This window comes from Lagenorhynchus albirostris, chromosome 10 (assembly GCF_949774975.1).
Source record: "Lagenorhynchus albirostris chromosome 10, mLagAlb1.1, whole genome shotgun sequence".
In the NCBI taxonomy this organism is placed as follows: Eukaryota; Metazoa; Chordata; class Mammalia; order Artiodactyla; family Delphinidae; genus Lagenorhynchus; species Lagenorhynchus albirostris.
The window spans coordinates 47,500,617-47,517,440 of NC_083104.1; the positions used below are offsets into that span (position 1 = coordinate 47,500,617).

The window sequence follows — 16,824 nt, forward strand, 5'->3', positions numbered from 1 at the left end:
CCTAACCACTGGACCGCCAGGGAATTTGCTCAATCTTTTTTTTTTTTTTTTTTTTTTTGCGGTACGCGGGCCTCTCACTGTTGTGGCTTCTCGCGTTGTGGAGCACAGGTTCCAGACGTGCAGGTTCAGCGTCCATGGCTCACGGGCCCAGCCGCTCCGCGGCATGTGGGATCTTCCCGGACCGGGGCACGAACCTGCGTCCCCTGCATCGGCAGGCGGACTCTCAACCACTGCGCCACCAGGGAAGCCCGTAAGCTTTGCTTTTTATAATTTGTATGTGCCTGGTATATTTTTGTCCACCCCTTTACTTTTTAGCCTTTCTGGATCACTTATTTTAGGTGTGTCTCTTGTAAATAATAGACGGTAAGATGTTAGTTTGTAAGCCAAGCTGAACTTTTTTTTTAGATGATGAGTTGAGTTTTCATTTACTGATACGACTCATATGCTCGTCCTTATTACATTCACTCTGTGTATGATGCTACATTTACTTTTTCCTTATTTAAGCGTTGATATTTGGTTTGTCAACTTGAAATGATATTCTTTGACTTGCACATATTGCCTTTGCAACAGAGCTCTTTGTACTGTCTTTTTCCTTCTTTTTGATTTATTTAGTTATGTTACTTCTACTGTGTCAAAGCACATGCCATTTGATACTCTTCTTCCACCCTTATCCCCACTTTCACTTTGGTCTTAGATCTAAAACTATTCAATGCTCACTATGAGTCCTTTTGCTGAAACTTCCCCAATCATCTCCTAGCTGGACGAAGCTTGTTTTAGTAGAATCCTAAGGGGGTTATGAGTACAATATTTCCTGAGCTCTTTTTAAACATCCTTGTTACTTAAAGGGCAGCTTAGCTGGACACAAAACAATTGGTTCATATGTTTTCTTTGAGTTTCTTGAAAATGTTGCTCCATTGCTACTTGCTTTTTGAAAAGTTTGATGCCAACCTGATCTTTCCTGTGTAAGAGACCAGGCCTTTTGGCCTAGAGAATATTCCCCCTCACCTTTAAAGTGTAATAGTTTGCTAGGATGTGTCTCAGTTGATCATTCTGGGTCAATTTTCCAAGTAACAAGATAGGCCCTTTCAAGATACAGATTCAGGAACTTCCCTGGTGGTCCAGTGGCTAAGACTCCATGCTCCCAATGCAGGGGGCCCAAGTTCTATCCCTAGTCAGAACATGCCACAACTAACACCCAATGCAGCCAAATATATAAATAAATATATATATATTTTAAAAAGATATGGAGTCAGGTCTTTTGTTTTCAGGAATTTCTCTGGGGTTAGTTTTAAATATTAACTCTGCTCCATTGTCTTATATTTTAGCTTCAAGAGCTCCAACTTTAACTGTGTTAGTTTTTCTTTGCCTGTCTTTTTTCTCTATCATTTTCTTTCTGGGCCTTTCCAGGTCTTCCTTTATATTGTTTTTGCTGTCTTAGCTTTTTTCATTCCTATCTTCTATATGCTTTATGGCACTTGCTGTCGTTCCTATTTTCATTTGGGTATGTTGTAATGTAGTCTTCATTATCTAGGGTGACTTTACCTTTTTGTTCAAATTCTTTCCCAAGTTTGGTCAGTTCTCTTTCCATATACGCTTGTTGCTTTTTCATCTTTACTCTGAGTTTCTGAATTTCTGATCTGTGGTATTCTTTCATATCCACCGTTGTTTTTTATTTTAAAGTTCATGTTGGAGGGCTGTTAACAGTTTACCCTCTTTGTTCCTTTTTATCTGGTGTATTTCATTAGCTTGAAAAGTTATGATTCTCACTTTGTTTTCTTCCCATATTTGTACAAAGTGAGTTCCTTTTTCTATTTATGTTGACGTCCTTGTAATAATGGGCAGCTCTATGGGGGCAGGGGTAAAATGGGGAATGGATTGAGTGGCTTTCTGTTTCTTGGTAGAAAAGAGACCTTTTATTGTTGGCCAATAATGTAATTTCTTTAATAAGTAATGTCCAGGTGGTGGTGGTGGGGAGAGTTGTCTGTTTTCTTCTGAATCTTTTTTTTTTTTTTTTTTTGGTGGCGTCGGGTCTTAGTCGCAGCCCGTGGGATCCTTCGTTGTGGCACGTGGGCTTCTCTCTAGTTGTGGCATGCGGGCTCTAGAGCATGCAGGCTCAGTAGTTGTGGTGCAAGGGCTCTAGAGTGCACAGGCTCAGTAGTTGTGGCGCACGGGTTAGTTGCCCCGTGGCATGTGGGATCTTAGTTACCTGACCAGGGATCAAACCGGCATCCCCTGCATTGGAAGGCGGATTTTTAACCACTGGACCACCAGGGAAGTTCCTCTTCTGAATCTTTGACCTGTTGTTGATAGGCTGTTATCTTCAGCTTCTTGTTTCCCTTTTTGCCTTTATCCACCAAGCCCGCAAGGGACACCACTCCCTTTCAAGATGACGTCAGCTTTCTCACAAGTGATATCTCTGGTCCTACTCATTTTCTAAACCTCTTCCCTTGACTTCCCACTAGGGTAGTCTCTGTCTCTGCTCTGCTCCGCCAGGTCTCAAAGCTGTTGCGGCATTTTCCTACTCTGGGTGAAATCACAAGTAGTTTGGTTTAACTGAAGTCCCAACATAGGTGTGGGCCTGCGGCACAAGAAAAATCTGGAGGATTTTGCAGGAGGCAGACTTTCTGTGGAGGCTTCTGCAATAATCTGAGCAAGGAATAAAGTACAACAGGGAGGGATGGAGAGAAAGGAACTGTTTTAAGAGTTACCAAAGGAATAACAAAAATCACTTGGTGACTGATTTGATGTGGGAAAGCAGATATCTGAGTTTTGGGTTTGGGTTCCTGAATGAATGAATGAAAGGATGGTTGGTGGTACCAATTCACTGAAACAGGAACTCTGGAGGAGGAGGTTTGGGGAAGGGCAAGGGAAGATAAGCAGAGTCTGGGGCTTCCCTCGTGGCACAGTGGTTAAAAATCCACCTGCCGATGCAGGGGACACAGGTTTGAGCCCTGGTCCGGGAAGATCCCACATGCCACAGAGCAACTAAGCCCGTGCGCCACAACTACTGAGCTTGCGCTCTAGAGCCCGTGAACCACAACTACTGAGCCCATGTGCCACAACTACTGAAGCCCGCGTGCCTAGAGCCCGTGCTCCACAACAAGAGAAGCCACTGCAATGAGAAGCCCACTCACCACAACAAAGAGTAGCCCCCACTCTCCACAACTAGAGAAAGCTCGAGCGCGGCAACAAAGACCCGAAGCAGCCAAAAATAAATAAATTTTAAAAAAAGATTAAAATGACTCAAAATTTAAAAAAAAAAAAAAGGATAAGCGGAGTCTGAAGTACCCCTGTGAGAATGTTGGCTGACTCCAAGGAGAGTTGTGGCTGGAAACATAGAGCTGGGTGTTACTAGTATATAAGTAGCAGTTGAAGCCCAAGGCTAGATGAAATCATCCAACAAGAGAGAATTTGGAGGGAGAGAGGAATGAGAACAGAGATTTGGGGCCCAGCAATCATTAAGGAGTAGACAGAGCAGAAGTAACAGTAAAGAAGAAAGAATGAATGGTAGATCAGGAAAGTAGGAGAAAAGTTGGAGAGTATGGCTATCAGAAAGAAGACAAGGAGAAAAATAATTACTCAATGGATTAAGACATATAAAGTATGTCAAATGTATCATATTGATACTAAAAATCTAGTTGCTGTTAGAGGATGCTTGGCAATCAACTCATCATCCTGAAAACTAGTGAATAAAGAGGAAAGAATCTATTTATTTTGCTTTGTCTCTCCCATTCTGCTGACTTAGGTCCCGAAAGGGGAAAAGTCACAATTTTTATTGGACATATCCCAGGCTCAGTGTTATCTTGCCTCCTGGGATAAAAGACAGGAAGAGAGATGCTTTCCTGCCCTGGGCACAAGGGCACAGGGACACAAGCTGTGTTCAGGAGGATGTGCTAAGGTGGGCTTTAAGGTGGTCCTGGGCAGGTTGGAGCACCGTAAGGAGTCAGGTGGGCAGGCAGAGCTGCTTACAACAGGGAAGAGGTTCCCTGCTGTCCAAGGCCATGTCTCCAAGTGGAATCAGTGAGACTGGGCCTGTGGAATTCACTCCGGAGGCCCCCGGGTCTGGGTCAGGATTCTCTGCTCAAGCATGGCATACCGCTGGAGGAGGGCCTCGTAGACCTGGAGGGGTGGAAAGAGCAGTTTAGGATGGCGAAGGGAAGGTGCTCTTACATCTCTTTGCAACTTGCAATTTAAAAAATTCTACATCCCATGTATTTGCAATTTAAATTTTTTGCTGGGCAGAAAAAAGGAAGTGTCAATTCACAAAAGAAGAAATGCTAGTAGTTCTCAAACCTATAGTTTAAGATCTTTAAAAAAGGCAAATTATGACAAGAAACCAGTTTTTGTTATCAAATCTACAAAATTTTAAAAAATTCTGATGAAGGTACCTGGAAATGGCTGTTTCATTGCACAGCTGGTAGAAGTTGGTGGTGCAATCCTTTTGTAAATCAATTCAACTTTATATTTGTATTAAGGGGCTTGAAAATGCCCATGGCTTTTGACCTAGTTATTCTACTTCTGCAAAGCTCTCCTAAGGAAGTAATCCTAAGTATAGGGTGCTAGGCCCACCAAAGGTCCTCTTAGACACCACTAAATGTTCAGACTCATAAGACTACCATGGGCCACACCCTGGCCTTAAAAAGGATACACTGGAGAATCATGCATGTTGGCACAGTGGCTGCAGGAGACCATGAACAGTTTGCACACGTGTCCAGGAAAGGGTATCTCTGCCTCCCTTCCTTCTTCCCTCCTTGCCCCCCAGGTTACAGCTCAGGTGCAAGGAGATGAAATCCACATCTTACAGGTGCAAGAACCACCCTGGCTTTGAAACCTCACTCCCCACAGGAGTATCCCTTGTTAACAACTCCATAGACAAGAGCCATGCCCGTGAGAAGTCACTGCACTCAGGGAGCCCTAAGTATGACTTCCCCTTAGGTATTTATGTTTTCCCATTCCAGATGCAGTTTCCTAATTCAGGGCCATTTTGACATAGCAATGTTGCCTAGTAACACTGTTGACATTCCACTTTTATTGCAGAGCTAGAACATTAACCAAAAGTCAAATTCTCATGCAGAATAGGGAAAGGTTTTGTTAACCCTTTACCCACATAGCGTTAATTATAATAATTGAAAAACTAGAAGCAACTGCTCTAAGACATGGAAAATGCTCGAGAAAATATGGTTCATTAGCCAGATAGAATATTATGCAGTCATTAAAAATAACATGTATGTTCCTGTGCACCTCTGCAAATTGCATGATTAGTGTCTTAGTCCATTCTGGGTGCTATAACAAAAATACCATAGATTGAGTAGCTTATAAACAACAGAAACTTGTTTATCACAGTTTTGAAGGCTGGGAAGTCCAAGATCAAGATGCCAGTAGATTCTGTCTGGTGAGAGCCTGATTCCTAGACAGTCATCTTCTTCTTGTGTCCTCACATGGGGGAAAGGGCCAGAGATCTCTCTGGGGTCTCTTTTGTAATGACACTAATCCCATCCTGAGTGCTCCAGCCTCATGACCTAATCACATTCATAAATTCCCACCTCCTCATACCATCACTTCGGGGGTAAAGATTTCAACTCATGAATTTTTAAAATTAGTTAAAAAAAAAACCCAGTGGAGGCTAAACAACATTGTAAAGCAACCATACTCCAATAAAAATTAATTAAAATAAATGAATTTTGGAGAAGCCCAAACAGTCTGTAGCAATTAGGAATTTATCTTTTTTATGTGCCATTATCTCCCATTATAGCCCAAACATACAAGAGATGGTGTGTTTGGATTCCTAGAGCTTAGCATAGTGCTAGGCACACAGTAAGAACTTAATAAATAGCTGTTAAATAAATGACTATGTGCAAACCAAAAAAAAAAAAAGTATGTATACCTTTAAGAATATAAATTCTTAGCATAGTAAAAGTCTGTAGTAAAGAAATGTTTAAAAAAAAGGTAATAATATAACATGTAAAATATGTCAAACATGAAGAATATTTATGACAATGTAAACACAAATAATATAATAAATTGTATACTGTGAAAAAGAAAAGAATATAAATACTTACACTGTAATGTAGAATATTTAAAGCAGGCTGTAAAATTATATATACAGTGTGCTGTGTAGTAAAATAAAACCAAAACCAAAACCAAAAAACCAACAAGGGAAAAAGGACCAGAAAGAAACACAATCCCACATTCTTCCTCTTCATTCTTTTTGTTTAAAGCTGTTTTCATCTGTAGCTCTGTAAGCCTTGCACTTTAGGTCAGCGCATGTGGTCTTACACACAAGCAACACAAGGCTGGCCAAGGGACCCAGATTTCCTTGGGACTCACATATACCACCAGGAGGTCATGCCAATCCCATTCCTTCTTTTTTTTTTTTTTTTTTTTGCGGTACACGGGCCTCTCAGTGCTGTGGCCTCTCCCGTGATGCGCAGGCTCAGCGGCCATGGCTCACGGGCCTAGCCGCTCCGTGGCATGTGGGATCTTCCCAGACTGGGGCACGAACCCGTGTCCTCTGCATCGGCAGGCGGACTCTCAACCACTGCCCCACCAGGGAAGCCCCCATTCCTTCTTAATTTGGTTTAATTGGCTCCAAAGTCAAGGCCTTTAGTAACTGATTACACAACTAGGGCCTACTCTTGGTGCAGTTGGAGCAGCTCTGCCTGTGAACTCAGACGTAAGAGGGCTGTGATATCCTCTCCAAGGAGGAAATTGTAACATTCAGTAGAGCCTACAGGGAAAACACTGTTACTGTTTTGAGTTTCCACTTGAGCACACAGAGGTGCCACAGAAAGCAAACAGAGGATGTTGTCCTGCTCTCAAGGTATTTACAATCCAGTCCTCAAATAGGTCACTTATGCCAACAATCACAGACTGTCACTTCCTGCCAACTGGTGTTGAGAAGGATTCCGAGGTTACACTTGGGTTTAATGGTAAAGAGTTCCATGAGGTATTAGTGACTCTGGTCATGGGCAAGCCAGGGAGAGTGGCGGTACACACACTGAGTATCTGCCGCCTGTAATGAGGCCGCTGCAGCTGTTTGTTGCCCTAAAGCTTACCCTCACTACCTTCTTCCTTGCTGGCCTCCTTCTAGAGAGGATGAAAGAGCCAGACTCCACTTCAGCCTTTCTTACAACCAAGGTTGACAGTATAACCAAGTGGTAGTCTCTTGGGGGAGTTGAGGGAAACAGACCAGTATGTTTCTCCCTGAAAAGCAAGAGTGTGTGAGGAGAGACTCCTTGCCTAATGCCACGCTCTGATTTCTGCCTATGAATACAGTTGAGGGGGAACATGATGTTAGGAGAAGCTGCATACATCCTGTGGTCATGTGGAGCATATCTAGTACAGCACTATCCAATATGGTAGCCACAAGCCACACGCGGTCCTGAGCACTTGAAATGTGACGGGCACTATCAGCAGGAAATGCACACCAGATTTCAGATCTCAGCCAAAACAAAAAAGTAAACTATCACATTAACAACTTTTCTTATTGATCACATGTTGAAATGACAATATTTTGGACATACTGGGTTAAATTAAATACATTAAAAGCAGCCACTTATTTATTTTTACTTCTTTTTTCAAAAATGAGACTATTAGAAAATGTAAATGACGTATGTGGCTCTCATGATGTTCTCACTGTCCACTGCTGATCTGGAGAACTTCAGAAAACCTCACCCGTAGCCCTGACACTGTTGAACCACTGAAGCAACACGGCAACACCGTCAGACTTCCTGTTGTACAGTAAAGCCATGATAGGGACTTCCCTGGTGGTCCAATGGTTAAGACTTCGAGCTTCCACTGCAGGGGTCGCAGGTTCAATCCCTGGTTGGGGAGCTAATTAAGATCCCGCATGCTGCGAGGCGTGGCCAAAAAAATAAAAAAATAAATAAAGCCATGATAGGCAAGGATTCTCTTTAACCCTCACAATTAGCAGGTTAAAAGTACGCCAGACAGATGTCCCCACTTCCCAGTTGAAGAAACAGAGGTTCAGAGATGAGGAGTGCAGCTCAAGGTCATGTGACGGTCACACGGAGAGGGAGAGGCACGATAAGAATCAGAACCCAAAGGCCCTTTATCTCAAGGTAGAATCTTTCTACTTCATTGAACTCCCTCTTAAACAGAAGGGCACACAACAGAAAGTAATAGAAGCCTGGGCAGACCCATGTGTGTGGGTTATCTAGTCACCTGGATAGCATGAGCTTCTGCTTCCAAGATAAGCTGTGAGACAATTCTCCAGGGTGTTTCTATATGTCTTGTGACAGCTTTTGTTCCAGACTATCTTTTCAAGGGTGTTTGTATAGCAAACAGCCTTGGAAGATAGGGAGAGGGAAAATTTGTTTGCTGACCAGGATGATAAAGATGTCTCCTTTGGACAGGTTTGCTCGCAGCTCCTTTATAACGCGCAGGGTCCCTCATTTGTGACACAGACACAGTGTGTGCACAGTATCCACCTGGGTCCACTCCACACTTCGGGGCCAAGGAAAACTGATGCAGACGTGAAGCTTATGCTGCCTGCTGTACTGTGAGTAATAAAGTCCTCTGTCTGTGTCACCCCCTGTGCCTGGAGTGCAAGAACCTTGTGCAAACAGGAAGGGTGGTGAAATGGAAGCTATGGCATACCACCTGGATTGCCCCGCAGGAACAGAGAACTTATTCTCTCAGCCCTCAGCTGGCAGCCTCCTTTGTGGATTGCTTTGGCTATAGAGAGCTGCCTTACCCCATCCTGGGGTGGCCTGCAGGCAATAACTGATGGACATGGGGTATAAGGGCCCATCCCCCTCACCACAACTGGGTAAAACTCCAGAGTCATCCCAGCTTCAGAACTTCCGGTAGGATTGACTGAGGGCTCCCCTGAGATCGTGCTGCAGCTCACTTCCTGCCTCTGCCCAGCCCTGCCTCTTCCTTTTTCCTTCAACAGATGCAGACCCCAAGAGTGCCCCCTAATAAATCTCCTGTACCCTAATCAACAACTCGGGGTCTGCTTTGCAGGGAACCCAACCTGTAACAAGTGGGGTCTGCCTTCCCTCTGACTGAGGGACCACACAGCTTTCTTGGATCCAGATTTCAGATCTGAATGGTAGAAACCCAGCACGTCTTATGCTTAAGTGACAGAGTCTTTCAGTGGCCTCCGTAACCCTGTGAATTAGAAGGGCGCACCCCAAGGCATCTGAGCAAGGAAGATATGCCCAGTGAGCCATCTGATCCCTGGGGCTCTAAGATCAGCCGTATCTCTGAATCTCAGAGACAACCTGTCTTCTTTTGCGCTGTTTCCTTGACAATTAAAAAAAAAAGTAGATTTCCCCTTTAGTTGAGCACATCAGCTATAATGTAGGTGATAAAGAAAAACTTACCTTTTGGAAAAAAGAACGTAGTTGATTTTCACGATGCAAATGCCACGAATGAACTCTGATGGTCTCTTACCTGAGACGCTCCTGGGGTTGGGGCAGCAGCTAATCTGGGATTTGGGGCTAACTTCACAACCTCTGAAAAGGGCACATCTGTTCCAGCTGCAAGGCCTAGAAGGGAAAGCTCATTTCACGTCCGTGCCTGTTGCAAATGAAGGCGTTACCCGGAAATAGCATTTTATCTCCGGAGTGATAAAATGTTCTAAAACTGGATTATGGTGATGGTTGTGCAACTCAGTAAAGTTAACTAAAAATCACTGAATTGTATGCTGAAGTATGGGTGATTTTTATGTTATAGAAATTGGGCCTCCATAAAACCATCTTTAAAAAAAGAGAGAAAGAGAAGAAAAGTTTCAAGTGCAGGCCTCTTCTCAGCAGGGCTTTCTTTGTCTGAAGCGCATGTGGGGAGGCAGCTAACCTCTGACCTCTGACAGAGGGGAGGGTCCGCCCGCCTCTCCTCCCTCACGTGGCTCCACTCTCCGAGTCGATCACTGCATTCCAGCCACCCCAACTGCTCTCAATTCCTTCCGCTCAGAGCCTTTTCACTGTGTGGAATGTTCTTCTCTCTTCTCAGAAAAGCTGCCGCTAGGAACATCCCTTCCAGCTCTCAGCACCATCCGCTTTCCTCAGGGCACATCTCACTACTTCTGCCACAGATTTGTTTAAGGTCCCTCCCTTCTCGAGCCGGAAGCTCTCAGAGGCCAGGACTGGGTCTCCACTGGAGCCCTGGTGCCTGGCACACTGCCCGCATACAGGAGGCACTCCATAAATGCCCACCAAGCGAAAGAGTGGCAGGGCTGGAAAAGAGAGAAGGTTGCCATAGGTGGGCAGGAAACAGTAAGGGATTTCCGGGCAATTTAAGGAGCAGTATCAGACTGAAGGGAAACTCAAGACCACCGAGAGGGGAGGAGGGCCCACTGAAGATGTGAGGCCCAGTTTTCTCTCTGAAGGATGCTGGAATATCCCAGCCCAGAGCTGTGTGGATGAGGGGACACAGTGGGGTGGGGTAGCCACCACAGAGACTACTTGAAAGACTCTTGTCCCCCTCTACTCATTCACAGACTGGCTTTCATCCCTGGACCCAGCTGGAGAGAATGGATGTCCGCATAAAGTGGGAACTGGTGTGCTGGGACCTAGCTCAGGTTTTAGTTTCGGAGGGCAGAGCAGGGCAGTACCCCCAGGTAATGTCTGACAACTAAATAGGCATGGAAAAGGAAAAATAAGAAAGAAACACAGTGCAGCACAGCAGCAGAGGCCCCAGAGGGTAGTTCCTTTCCTGCTTCGGCAAAAGGAGTATAAAGTAAACCCCAGACTCCTCATGGGCAACACTGAAGGCTGGAAGCTTATGGAATGGTGTTTTCGAAGTTCTGAGGAAAATATTTTAGAGTCCTTTGTCCAGCCAAGGGAGCGTTCTCTGGGAGGGTGAAACCAAGCCCTTGCTGGACATGCAAGCCCTCAGAAAATGATCACCTACTGAATTTCCTCTTAATTATGTATTCTGGCTGTATATCCCAACAACACCAACACAGAAATGAAGGAAAAAGAAACTGCAGAGAGTCAGAAAAAAAAAGACAAACTCATACGTAAGTGCAAATAAAAGCCAACATGTTGTAAAGTTTGATTAAAAACATAACAGCCTAGAAATAAACTGCCCGTTCCCTGGTGGCCTAGTGGTTAGGACTCTGTGCTTTCACTGCTGTGGCCTGGGTTCAATCCCTGGTCGGAGAACTGAGATCCCACAAGCCGTAAGAAAAAAAAAGAAAGAAAGGAAAGAAAAGAAAAGAAAAGGAAGGAAGGAAGGAAGGAAGGAAGGAAGGAAGGAAAGAAGAAAGAAAGAAAGAAAGAAAGAAAGAAAGAAAGAAAGAAAGAAAGAAAGAAAAAGAAAGAAAGAAAGAAAGAAAGAAAGAAAGAAAGAAAGAGAAAGAAAGAAAGAAAGAAAGAAAGAAAGAAAGGAAGAAAGAAAAAGAAATTGCCCAATGATCTTGATACAGGCGGTGGCACAAGGTGGGGCAAGGTGGATAGGGTGGAGAGGGAGGGGAATGAAAGAGTAAGAGTTTAATTATTAAGAGAAGTCTATGGTCCCTGATTAATTCTCAATGTTGAAAGAAAACATACAAGTTTAAATAGGTGTGTTAAAAAGTTAAGGATAAATGCGTGAAGAATGCAACCGCTAGAGGGAAAGGACAACGCCCTTGAGTTACATGGGTGGCCGGAGGAGTGGCCTGAGCAGGCAGAGGACAGGGCAAGTCGACCACATGGGTGGAAGAACGCCCTCGTGGGCCTGTGCTGCTCCCGCAGTTTCAGGGAGGCCTCCATCAGAGCCTTGGTTCCCCACTGCCCCCAAGGAGCTGTCCAGGGTCCTGGACTGCTTGGCTCGGAAGCCTCCACCTTTGTCTCAACTTCTGCTCTTGTTGAAAAGATGGCTCTGGACTTTATCTACCCCTTCCTGCCCACCAGCTGTCCAGACCCATGCCCAAGGGCCCTCAACCAATGTCCCTGGGCTAAGTCTGACTCTGACCAGGCCTCATTTAGTTAGGACCCTGCCTCTCTTTCCCAGTTTAAGTAAAGCACAGAGGAACAGAGGGTTTGGGTTGGTTCCCCCCTGCTGGGAGGGGAGAAAAGTGAAGCTAAAGACCCCAAGCCTCCCATGTCCCTAAAGACCGGGAACATCCCAGTCTCCCCTTTCCACTGTCCTCAGCCCAGCCACTGCCCCAACCGCTTCCAGAGGCAGCTGGCGCCATCCCCTGACCTACCATGGAAAGCTCGGTAAGCAGAGCCCACACAGGCTGAGTTGGCTGTGTCTGTGACATACACTGGGGTGCCAAACACATCTGCCAGCACCTGGAAAGGACAGAAGTGCTTACTGTGGTGAGTCACTCCTCAGAGGGAGCATGCACACAGACATGCGTTTTCTGGGCTCTCTTTTCTAATACGTCTTCTGATACCTTCCATTCCACCTCTACTGCCTTAAAGGAAGTACACTTGGCTATGCCGCCCTGGTGATAATAGGGTCAGGGTGACCTGGGAGAAGTCTCTAGTGAAGGGCCACAGCTCTCTGGGTTGTCCCTGCATTGTTTAACCGTTTTATCAAAGACGAGGAGAAGATTGAGAAAGTATGCTTAGCAACAAACAATCAAGGTGGAGATGGCTAGGTCTCAGACTAATATTAACAAGGCCAAACAAACCCACACTAACAAATGCATGTCTTATAGGAATAAAGATAAAGTTTTCCACGTAGGTCCCCAAAATAAATTGCATAAATTTAGAATAGAGGATGTGTACTAAGGGGAGCTCACATGGAAAAGACTTGGGGGTCTTAGTTAACCAGAGATATTGTTGATGCCCCATCTGGATCCCCTTACTGGACCGGTGTGCACCCTCACCCAGATGCTGTTGAGTATTGGCTGCTAACGGCTCACAGCTGCCCCTCCTCAAAAGAATTGCTCTTTACTGAACAGAGGCTGCCTCTCACAGGAGGTTATTCGTATCTCTTCCCACGACAGCCAGTTGGCCCTCTTACCCCAAGGTGGAAGCAAGTCTGCGGCATAGTTCATGGACCATACCTCCCCATGGGATGGAGCTGAAGCTGACTCCAACCAAAACCACATCCTTGCCTATCCTTCTTCCCCTGCCCTACCTGGATCCCTCACTCCCTTTCTCCTGGGAGCACTCTCCCAACAAATCACTCATAGAATAATTTCCGTTGCAGGCTCTGCTTCTAGAGAATCTTACCTAAGACAGGTATACTATTGTACAAGTCAACAGTCGATTCAGTTACTCCAACAGCTAAGGCAGCCTCGGGCTATACCCTAAAATTCTCAGTCTCCCAATAAGACACCAACAGCCCCATGATTTGGGGCTAACAGCTTGATTGTCAGATAACTGCAGGTTGATTCTACTTTGGGTCATATATGTCTAGCATAATGAAGGGCCAGAAAGACAGTGACAAATTCTGGCAACTGTATTATAAGAGGAATGGCTGGGAAAATCAGAGATGTTTAAATTGGAAGGGGGAAACCTTGAGGAAGACAAGAACATTGGCATTAGATGTCAGAAGGTTTGCCATGAAGGACAGGCACTTTCTGTGTGACTCCAGAGGCCAGTGCTGGTATCAGAGAGTGGAGTTGTACAGGGCAGTGGTTTTCACTTGAGCGTAAGATAGAATCTGCTTGCCACGTGCGCTGTAAAGAGCTGGCTTCCTGGGTAAGAATGAGCTGTAAGCTCCCCATCCCTGCAGGAGCGGGAACAGAGGCAGTGTTACTGCTGAGTGTCTGGCTCTTAGAAGTATTAGACGTGGAAGAGGCCCTAGCTCAGGGCTTGCTACCGGCACTTACCTGCAAGATGTCTCTGTTGTGAGATGCTCCTCCGGTGGCCAAAATCTTTGTCTTAGGCACTGTAAGGAAAAAGAAAACAAAACACAAAAAACGGCTGTGACAACTCCCCCAAGGCAGAAAAGGCTGCTTTCCAGAGTTCTTCTACCACAAAGAGCTAGTGTCTGGCCAATGCCTCTTGCTTATCACACAGGACCGCGTGGGAGATCTAAAGCGGGTTCTGTCCACGCACGTCCAACATGAAATTTGCTCGTGAGGCTGCTTCCTCATCCACCTCTTGGGCATGCAACTGAAGAGGGTACACAGGACGGGTTCTAAGGTTCTGGCAATGTTCTATTTCTTTCCTTTTTTTTTTTTTTTAGCGGTACGCGGGCCTCTCACTGTTGTGGCCTCTCCCGTTGCAGAGCACAGGCTCCGGATGCGCAGACCCAGCGGCCATGGCTCACGGGCCCAGCCGCTCTGTGGCATGTGGGATCTTCCCAGACCGGGGCACGAACCCGTGTCCCCTGCATCGCCAGGCGGACTCTCAACCACTGCACCACCAGGGAAGCCCAATGTTCTATTTCTTAACCAGAGTGCTCTGTGAAAGGTGTTTGATTTATTAATATGTTTCACAATTAGCTGTATGAAGCATATATTCTACTGTATGCATACTTTTCACAATAAAAAATAATAAACCACAGTCTAGTAAAAGACGTATAGTTCCACTTCGGGTTAAAATGGAGATGGTCAAGAAAGAACATCCCCTGTGCTGTGACAAGGAGAGAATGCTGAATAAACAAACAAAAACATATTTTTATTTAATGCTATCAAAAAGTTGTAAATGCAGGGACTTCCCTGGCAGTCCAGTGGTTAAGACTCTGCGCTTCCACTGTAGGGGGCACATGTTCGATCCCTGGTCAATTGGGGATCCCGCATGCCACGTGGCCAAAAAAAAAAAAAGTTGTAAATGCAAAGAAGTATAAATAAATTAAATCCTAGAATGAGATGAGCCCTTAAGCGCTAACTTGCTGTACCTGCAGTACAAGATAGATGGCACAGTGATCCTCCAGAGGCACATAAACTTTGCCAGGACAGAAAAACCGGCCAAGCATTAGGTAGTGTCAGTGTGGGAGGGGCATCCCAAAGGCAGAGCTAGTCCTCCTCGCCCCACCTCTCCCCCATGGACCATGTAAGGGGTGATGCAGAAGCCGGGGGCAGGGCAGAAAAACAGAGCGCTCTGTAATCTCATAGCTCTTAGATCCCCATATTCCTGTGTCACAGGACTCTTTTACAATGAAGAGGTATTCATTTATTAGGCAGGTATTTAAAAACAAATGTTATGAGGCTCTGCTGCCACCTCTCAGCCTCCAGCATCTTCACCCTCAGCCATTAAGAGAGTACCTGGGGGGCTTCCCTGGTGGCGCAGTGGTTGAGAGTCCCCCTGCCGATGCAGGGGACACGGGTTCGTGCCCCGGTCCGGGAAGATCCCGCATGCCACAGAGTGGCTGGGCCCGTGAGCCATGGCCGTTGAGCCTGCGCGTCCGGAGCCTGTGCTCCGCAGTGGGAGAGGCCACAACAGTGAGAGGCCCGCGTACCGCAAAAAAAAAAAAAAAAAAAAAAAAAAAAGTACCTGGGGACTTCGCTGGTGGTGCAGTGTTTAAGAATCCACTTTCCAATGCAGGGGACACGGGTTCAAGCCCTGGTCCAGGAAGATCCCACATGCTGCGGAGCAACTAAGCCCGTGGGCCACAACTACTAAGCCTGCATGCTAATGCCTGTGAGCCACAACTACTGAAGCCCACGTGCCTAGAGCCCGTGCTCTGCAACAAAAGAAGCCACCGCAATGAGAAGCCCGTGCACCGCAACGAAGAATAACCCCCGCTCGCAGCAACTAGAGAAAGCCTGCACACAGCAACAAAGACCCAACGCAGACAAAAATTAATTAATGAATTAATTAATTATTTAAAAAAAGAGAGAGTACCTGGGCTGGGAAAAGGGGAAGGAATGTAAGCGGCTAAGGAGACAATCCAGGACATGGGAAGATGTTCCAGTGTGATTCCATGTTGGAAAATCAAAACACGCTTCATTCACGACTGCAAGAAAAGTCAGCTGGGCGTGATGTAAAGCACCATGAAGACTTTGACACTCTTTTAGGTTTATATGTCCTCTTTTTTTTAAATTTTTTATTTATTTATTTTTGCGGTACGTGGGCCTCTCACTGTTGTGGCCTCTCCTGTTGCAGAGCACAGGCTCTGGACGTGCAGGCTCAACGGCCATGGTTCACGGGCCTAGGCGCTCCGCAGCATGTGGGGTCCTCCCGGACCGGGGCACGAACCCGTGTCCCCTGCATCGGCAGGCGGACTCTCAACCACTGCGCCACCAGGGAATCCCTATATGTCCTCTTTGTAGGTACAAAGGGAATAGGGCCCTGGCTTTATAAAAAATAAACTCATAATGGAGACTGGAAGAAAACGGTCCTAGATGGCAGGAGTGGTTGGGGTGAGGGGATGGGATTATAGGTAGTTTTCTTTCCTTTATTTTCCAAACGTGCTATTATAAGGTTTTTCTGCTCTTATAAGTCAACCTAAACAAAATGAAATATACATCGAAATATAAGCTGAAAAGGGACGATGGCTTTAGCCCCGCCCAGCTGGGTGCATATGTTTCACAGTGTCCAAACATCAAGAAAGTGATCATTCCTTAAAGAAAGCAGAGGTCACCCCGTGGTTCAGAACCCAGAGTCTGGAACCAGACTGGCTTGGTTCAGAAGCTCTGAGCAGGTGATGTAACACTCTGAGTCTTGGTCTCCTACTTTGTGAAGCAGGAGTAATACTGGTACCCACCCCAGAGACTTTGTTGTTAATAAACATAACGTGCTTAGGGACCAGGCTGGGCACACAGTACGTGCTCAATAAATGTTGGCAGCGATTATTATCATGATCATCAGTCTTACTTCAAACGTCTTTTTATTCTTCTTAGATGTTATTAAAACGAGATTATGACAGTTCAGGAATGAAACTGTAGGGAATTCCCCGGCAGTCCAGTGGTAAGGACTCCACGCTTTCACTGACAGGACCCAGGGTTCAATCCCTGGTCGGGGAACTAAG

At 45.8% G+C, this 16,824-nt stretch overlaps 1 protein-coding gene across 1 annotated transcript in view; it reads right to left on the reverse strand.

Moving 5' to 3' along the window:
* Positions 1 to 3,758: 3,758 nt before the first annotated feature.
* Positions 3,759 to 16,824, reverse strand: part of XYLB (xylulokinase) — a 43,659-nt gene continuing 30,593 nt past the window's right edge. Inside the window, exons 16-19 of the mRNA XM_060162327.1 lie at positions 13,739 to 13,797; positions 12,158 to 12,245; positions 9,421 to 9,515; positions 3,759 to 4,119 (exon numbers count right to left, since the gene is read on the reverse strand). Of these exons, the coding sequence (XP_060018310.1) occupies positions 4,042 to 4,119; positions 9,421 to 9,515; positions 12,158 to 12,245; positions 13,739 to 13,797 (320 nt within the window). The 3' untranslated portion in view covers positions 3,759 to 4,041. The remainder of the gene's footprint in view (positions 4,120 to 9,420; positions 9,516 to 12,157; positions 12,246 to 13,738; positions 13,798 to 16,824) is intronic.